The following is a 7,854-nucleotide window of genomic DNA, read 5'->3' as shown; positions in this document are numbered from 1 at the left end:
GATCTCTTTTTTTTTTCAGTTTCTGTCTGTTGGTCCAATGCCTTCTCCCTTAAACGAATGCCTCACAACACCAAGGTTGCCAGTTCAAGCCTCACTTGATGCAGGCTTCATTAAGTTGCATTGCACACAACATGACTGTATCAGTGAATACATGTGCAATTGTTAACATAACATGAAATGCTTAACAATATTTGTTTGTCAATTTTCTGACATAATTATGTTCTTGTAGAAAGTGAGCAACAGCAACAGTCCACCTGGCCTATTCCCATGGATTGGATCTACCCACCTCACCTGCTGTCATTCCCTCTCAATCCATAATCACACCTGCCCTCACTCACTCCTCTCATTAGTCTCTCTCTCTCTCTCTCTCTCTCTCTCTCTCTCTCTCTCTCTCTCTCTCTCTCTCTCTCTCTCTCCTCTCTCATCTCTCTCTCTCTCTCTCTCTCTCTCTCTCTCTATCTCTCTCTCTCATCTCTCTCTCTCTCTCTCTCTCTCTCTCTCTCTCTCTCTCTCTCTCTCTCTCTCTCATTCACCAGGTCAGGTCTGTTGGTCCAATGGCTTCTAGCTTAAACGTGTGCCTCACAAGGTTGCCAGTTCAAACCTCCCTTAATGCAGACTTCATTAAAATTGCATTGCACACAACATGATTGTGTCAATGAATGCATACACAATTGTTAAAGATAACCTGAAGTCCTTACAATGTATGATATACTTCATTCTGAAAATAGCCGATCTACAATCTCACAACTTTTCAGATTGCAACGTTTTGTGAGCTTGTAGATCGACTACTTTCACTAGTTTCTGTTCCGAGGAGACGTACAATTTCTCTATCGGTAGATGGTTAGGGAACCATTGATCTAGAGTAGTTAGCAAAACAGAGGCCTGGTCCGTCAGGGACGGAATGAGTTATTAATATCAACAGACACAGCCAGGGCTATCATATCTCTAGCTCAATGAGAAGAAAGGCAGCCTTGTAGTCCGCAGGTCACCGGTTCGATCCCCGTCCCCGACAATGTGTTGAGGTGATCATAATTTGGCATTCGTATGCTTACGCATAGTATTTCTTGAGGTTAGGGGAAGGCATAGTTTTACTGAGGTTAGGGTTAGTGAGGGTTTAAAATGCTCATTTGTTAATTGCATGGTCTCCTTTCTCTCAAGTTCAGTCTTCTATGTTTCTATGGCTTATTGTGCATATTACTTATCATTGCTTCTTTCTTTCTTCTCTCTGCAATCCCTGGCCCGTATTATCGCTGCTTGCAGCTATATTTTCCCTTTTTATTTGTTCCCAGCTTAGAGTTGTACTGTGTGTGCTGCTCCCTGTGGCAGTCTACCAGTCCCCTCTGCCCACAGACTGTGATGCTGTGTACAGAGCAGGCTCTGGCCAGGACGGAGTGTACACCATCTACCCCGCAGGACCCACCTCCCCTGTCCAGGTCTACTGCGACATGAGCCCAGACCTGGAGAATACTGCTGAGAAATGGACGGTGAGCAAGCAGGTGTAAAGTAACTAAGTTTACATTTACTCAAGTACTGTACTTACGTAGAATTTTGAGGTATTCTTCTTTACTTTACTGGAGTATTTCCAATGTTCAGTACTTTTACGTCTTCTACTCTACTACATCTGATCTCAGAGGCAAATATTATACTTTTACTCCACTACAATTATCTGAAAACTTTAGTTACTAGTTACTTTGTAGATTTTGATTATTATTACAAAACATAAATTACATAAATTACCCACCCATAAATTACCCACTTCAGCCCTATATTCGGCCATTTGAAATTAGCCGATCTACAAGCTCACAATTCAACTATTTTCAAAAAAAATATTATACATTTTATACATTAATGCTTAATGAGTACTTTCTACTTTTGGTACTTTAAGTACATTTTGATACCAATACTTTTGTACTTTTACTCAAGTAAATGTTGAATTCAAGATTTGTACTTGTAATGTATTTCTACATTGCAGTATTGATACTTTTACTTAAGTAAAACATTTGAGTACTTTTTCCATCACTGACGGTGAGCAGCAGGTGGTAGAGAGAGTGACAGAAATACAATTGGACAACATTGATCTAAACCTCAGACACAATCTGATCAGGGTTAGGCTGTATAGGCAGAGCAATCTATACACAGTAAAATCCTCAGTGTCAACTTATCTCCAAAGAGTGTACAAATGGAACCATTTGGTTCCATTTGTACACTCTTTACGTCTGTTTTTACACTCTGTCTGTCAGGGCTAGAGTGGAGGACAAAGATGCAGGTAGAGATCCACAGCAACCACGTTTGCCTTTCGGATTAGGCTACAAAATGTTTTGATAATATTTAGATATTGATTCTTGCCTTCATTTATTTTTGCGATACTTATTAAGGGCGGTTTCAGACTGGGTTCGTTTGAATCAAACCGTCCCCGAGTACGCTTGGCTGGCCAGCATTCACACTGGCCAAGATTCTAACGCATCGAGACCATTTTCATTGAACAGTAATGGTAAATATGTGCCTCATGGGGGCGCTGTTGACTATGGGGCTTTGGGAGAGCGAATGTCATTCACAGAAGAAAAGTCACTCTAGAGTGAATAATAAAGTTTGACTGTGTTCCTGACGTTGTCTTGAGTTATAATAACAACAGATCAACAATACACAACCAAAGCAGTGTGTGCACTGGTCTTTGAAACCTCGAAATGTAACGTCGCCTGTTAATATGATATTGGCGTCACGGACGCATCCTTGGTGTGACGTCACGGACTAATCCTTAGTGTATTTATCCTTATAAATACGTTCGCCACACATGTGTTTTTTGTTTATTATTTTTCACGGCTCGCGCTACTCAAACACTAGCGGGATTATTATTTCTTGTCAACATTCAAGTAGAACTATGAGAAGGTATAACCCAGCTAAAATAATGTGTCATTATAAAAAATATATAAATTATATATGATTAGCAGTCCACTTCCTTCTCTTGGAACGGATGGATTCACACTGCCGCGTTCCGTTCCCGACTCCGCAGCAATCGGACCGGAGACTACCTCCCAAGGTGGTTTCGGGTACGGTACGGTAATGCGTTACAGGGAACGGTTCGCTACGTTCACACTACCACAACATCTGCCATGTGGTCCGGGGTGCGCACCCGGGACCATAGTGTGAAAGCGCCCTAAGAGAACACACAAGCACTGATCGATATTTCTGGGTTTCTGATTGATTGACATCTTTATTGACAACATCCTTATGCATGAGCATAATACATATTTGTCAAAATTATAGAACACAATAAAGCTCACAATTTCCATTGTGGTCCTTTGAGTATAAGGGCCCAATTGGACAATCTATGACGCAGTGCACCATTGCGTTAGGGGTGTGTCCATCTTCAATTGTTCTAGTTAGATGGCGCTTTACCTGAGCGCAAAGTGAGGCGCACAGCGCAAAGGGCTTGTATTAAGTCATGGGCGTATTTTGGGCATAACATAAATTAGACCAATCAGAGTGTCTTCTCCCTTTCCCTTTAAGAGTAAGGTGCGCTTGAGCTAGGCACATTGCTCACAATCAATGTTCTGCTGAGGAAAAGTGAAAGTGTGCGACCATGCATTGCTGAGAACGTTGAAAATCGTTTGTGCGACCCCGCCCCGGTCTAAGACATCTGCTTCCTCTTCTGCCCTCAAGGTCTTCCAGAGGAGGAAAGATGGCTCAGTGAACTTCTACAGGAAATGGGATCAGTACAAAAGCGGTTTTGGCAGCGCCGCAGGAGAGTACTGGCTGGGTAAGAAGGAACTTGCTTGATGAGCAGTTACCCAGAGCAGTGGTTCTCAAACTTCTTTTCATGTCAAGGTCCCCCAAATTAATATGTATTTGTCCACAGACACCCATTTGAAAATATTTTGTGCCAGGGACCCCATACAAAATGTGTGTCGTTAAAATGTTTCATGAATATTCCAAATTGTTCAAATTCTTAAAATCGAAAAATGAAAATAGTCAATGTGCAGAATTAAAGCATAAGCAGATTTTAATGCTATATTAACTAACTTAGCTGGGGACCGCCTGGAAACCCCCTCAAGGGTCTGGACCCCACTTTGAGAACCACTGGTTTAGAGGAGAAAGAGGCCTAAACTATTAGTCAAGTTGTAATTGCCATTGTTAATGATGTTGTACAAACACCGGGCTATCATCCTCACTCAGGCCTGGAGACCTTGCATTTATTGACCCAGTCCAAGGTCTATGAACTGAGGGTTGACATGGAGGACTTTGAAGGTCAGAAGGTCTTTGCCGACTACTCCTCGTTCGCTGTTGGTCCAGAGAGCGATGGCTACAAGCTACAGCTGGGGAGCTTCACAAAGGGAGCAGCAGGTGGGAGGATTTTTCAACCTTTGACTAAACCCTGATTTATACTTACAGTAGTATACAGACGTCTGTGTCATGCACCGAAAATAGCAGGCCTAAAGATACATAGCACTGTATTCTGAGAGTAATCATTGTTATAGAGCAGTGGTTCTCAACCTGTGGCCTGAAAAGGTTGAGAACCACTGGTATATAGAGCACCCAAACAGTGGGTCGGGACCCATGTTAGGGTTGTGGAACCAATTTTTATGAGTCGTAAGTAAATATCCACTTTTTTCGTTTCCTACATAAATCAATGATTATAATTATTTCAAAGGATTTAAAAAAAGTATTAACAAAAAAAGTCACAACTTTTCATAAATAAATTAAAAAATCGAATAATTTCCAAAAAAAACAACAACAAAAAGATGTAGTGTAGATCTGCTATTTTCACTAGTTTGGGTCCCGGGCCAATTTAATTTCTGTTATGGGTCTTGAGCTCCCACTGGGAGAGAGAACTCATACAGGATACAGGACAAACAAGTGAAATTAGAAGTGATGAGTCAAATAAATGAGCAGACAAAGTTTACCGGAACACCATAAACATCGATCTGATAAATGGGCACTCTGACGAGTCTCACCTGATTGGATGAAATTGGCAACCCATCTGAACGTTTAATTTCTGTTTATTAAATAGTTGGAGAGATGGGGAGACCCCTGTTATTGAACAAAATGCTCAATAGCAATGATTGGCAACTTTTTAACAACAAAAAAAGACGGGAAAAAAAACACCTTTTGTTTTAACCAAGAAATATCACTTTAACCCTATTTACTTAATTGAAACCAGGGATCTGTCCTTGGCCCCCCTCATTTTCCCCTCTACTGTATTCCCAAATCTCTATGTCAAAAATAGCCTACAAGCTCACAACCTGATGCATCCCAGATCTGCAATTATTGCTGAATGTTCACATATTATTATCATTATTATAATTATTATTATTATGCCCAGAATAGCGTCCCTACTCTGGGGTAGGATTCATTCACATGGCTAAGTGAAATATTTTATTATTAGTTTTTACTGTGTGTTTAATCTGTGTTGTGATTTGTATCCTCATTTTATGCTTTCAGGAGATTCTCTGACAGTTCACAATGGAATGAAATTTTCAACCTTAGACAAAGACCAAGACAGTCATCCGAGTATAAATTGTGCCAGGAATTACTATGGAGCATTCTGGTACGAAAGGTGCCATGATGCTAATCCCAATGGGCTCTATGGATGGGGTCCCTCACCCACAGCAACTTGTGTGCATTGGAAAACATTTAAAGATCATACATATTCTCTGAAAACCATAACTATGAAGATCAGACCAGTTTCTGTTTAGAATTGTAATTATAAGTTCAAATGATTGACACATCTATATAAAACTCTAGCCTGGATACCAGGCTAATAAAACTCCACAATATAGGATTCTTTACATAGTATTACACAATAACATCATCAGTGTAACTTATCGTTGCTGTCGGGCAGAAACCTTGTTCATCTTCTCTATGTTTCAAATGTCTATTTGCAAACTATCATTACACCTAGGCAAAGCTGAATCCATTCTTTTTGGGTCCAGAATAAACCTCTGCAAGGCCAAAGACTTCACGGTCAAAGTGGGAGACAATGTTATCATAAGGAAAGATTTCTATTCAGGATCTCCTCGTGGTCAGTAGGACCACACTGAGGACACTAGCTGGAGCACTCATACAATGTCATTTTGACTATGCATGCATCTTATGGTACTTTAGCACCACAAAGGCATTAAAAACAAAGCTGCAGAGCTCTCAAAACAAGGTTACTACTCGGCCTCACACCCAGAACTCACCTAACCCTTGCCATTATGCTAGGGTGGGATGGCTCAGGGTAGAAGACAGAGTAAAGCAACTTGCAATGCCTGGTATTCAAGATGCGCAAGAAAACAGGGATATGTCAGACTACTTCAATAGCGTAAAAGACAAACACAGGTACAACACCAGAGGGAGCTCCACTGATCTCACTCGACCAAGATTCGGCACAAACATAGGGTCAAATTTGTTCTACTGCTATGCCACCAACATGTGGAATGCCCTTCCAACAAAGATCAAAAAGTGTGACTCCTTACCCTCCTTCAAAACCGCCATAAAAGAGCACCTGTCTGCAATTTGTGAAGCGTCCTAGAAAAGCCCTCTAAGCTTAACACCCAAAAGGACCCCCCACCCAATTGTTCACTGTACATATATGTTCATTGCTACTAGTGTTGATTAAGTCTTGTTTATAATTGTATATTATTGTCTTTAAATGTCTTAATGAATTTAATACACCGGACCACAATGTGTTATCCTTTTAACAATCTTGGTAAACCGTATCTCTGTACAATCTGCAAACTGTTAATAAAATGTTCAATCAAAAATCAATCAATCTGCTATTTTTGGCGAATGTTCCCCCCAGAATAGTGTTGTTGTTGCTGGGGTTCACGTGGTTAAGTTGTCTTCTTTACCAAGCAGATGTAGTCTTGTCATTTCTAAATTGAATCGTGTGTGGATCTCAGGACCCATGTGGGAACTGCACGACTCCAATGTGGAACTCAGACTTCATGTCTGTGTGGGCAGCCTGTGGTGTCATCTATGGCCTTGGTTCTCAAAGTGGGGTCCGGGAACCCCCAGGGGTCCTTGGAGGGGTACCAGGGGGTCCCCAGCAAAATTAGTTAATATAGTGTCACAATCATTTTAACCACTTTAACTATATTTTATAGTTTGGCTATTAAAAAATAGCAGACATGCAAGCTTGTATATCTGCTATGTTTGAAAAAACATGAAAACTAGTGCAAATCTTTGAATATACAGTACATATTTTTAAAGCGAACATTTGTAACAAAATATTTTGAGATGGGGGTCTGCAGCCAAATACATATCATTTTGGGGGTCCTTGACATGAAGAAGTTTGAGAACCACTGATCTATGGCGTATCGTTGCTGTTGGATGTCCCAAACCGTTCCTTTTTTATTATTATATAAAATAAAATAAAACATATTACTTTTATGTGACACTCTTATATGGTGAACTAGGGCATTAATTTACAAAAACTTAAATCATAAAAAGTTGAAATATGGACATATGAGGTTTCTACCCGACAGCAACGATACAGTATATGACTCCAACATTGGGCAAGGTTTCAGCCTGATCAGAGCCCCAGTGACTTCCACTATGAAATTAAAGTTAAATGTTTCTATACACGCACGCACACAGACCCTCTTCTAGATGGCTAGACTCCTGCAGAGCCAAACCATAAAAAATTAAATGGGGTGTCTTGCTTTCACACTTATGCTCAAAATACTTCAAAGCATTAGATAGTAAACATGTCCACACACACACACACACACACACACACACACACACACACACACACACACACACACACACACACACACACACACACACACACACACACACACACACACACACACACACACACACACACACACACACAGACGCCACATTTTAACAGTCTATCCACAATGTTTT

The 7,854-nt window shown here is 40.6% G+C and overlaps 2 protein-coding genes across 7 annotated transcripts in view; one reads left to right on the top strand and one right to left on the bottom strand.

Moving 5' to 3' along the window:
• LOC308104353 (microfibril-associated glycoprotein 4-like) overlaps window positions 1-5,693 on the top strand; it is a gene marked incomplete at both ends in the record, with an annotated part of 10,098 nt that extends 4,405 nt beyond the window's left edge. The window contains 4 exons of the mRNA XM_080454766.1: window positions 1,290-1,484; window positions 3,661-3,757; window positions 4,174-4,341; window positions 5,440-5,693. Coding sequence (XP_080310892.1) covers window positions 1,290-1,484; window positions 3,661-3,757; window positions 4,174-4,341; window positions 5,440-5,693 — 714 coding nt within the window. The remainder of the gene's footprint in view (window positions 1-1,289; window positions 1,485-3,660; window positions 3,758-4,173; window positions 4,342-5,439) is intronic.
• Window positions 1-7,854, bottom strand: part of LOC308104058 (ankyrin-1-like) — a 134,852-nt gene that overhangs the window by 109,908 nt on the left and 17,090 nt on the right. The gene's annotated exons all lie outside the window — the stretch shown is intronic.

The sequence above is a fragment of the Gymnoscopelus braueri genome (genome assembly GCF_963280865.1).
Source record: "Gymnoscopelus braueri genome assembly, chromosome: 17".
NCBI lineage: Eukaryota > Metazoa > Chordata > Actinopteri > Myctophiformes > Myctophidae > Gymnoscopelus > Gymnoscopelus braueri.
This window is presented reverse-complemented; position numbering and strand designations above follow the sequence as displayed.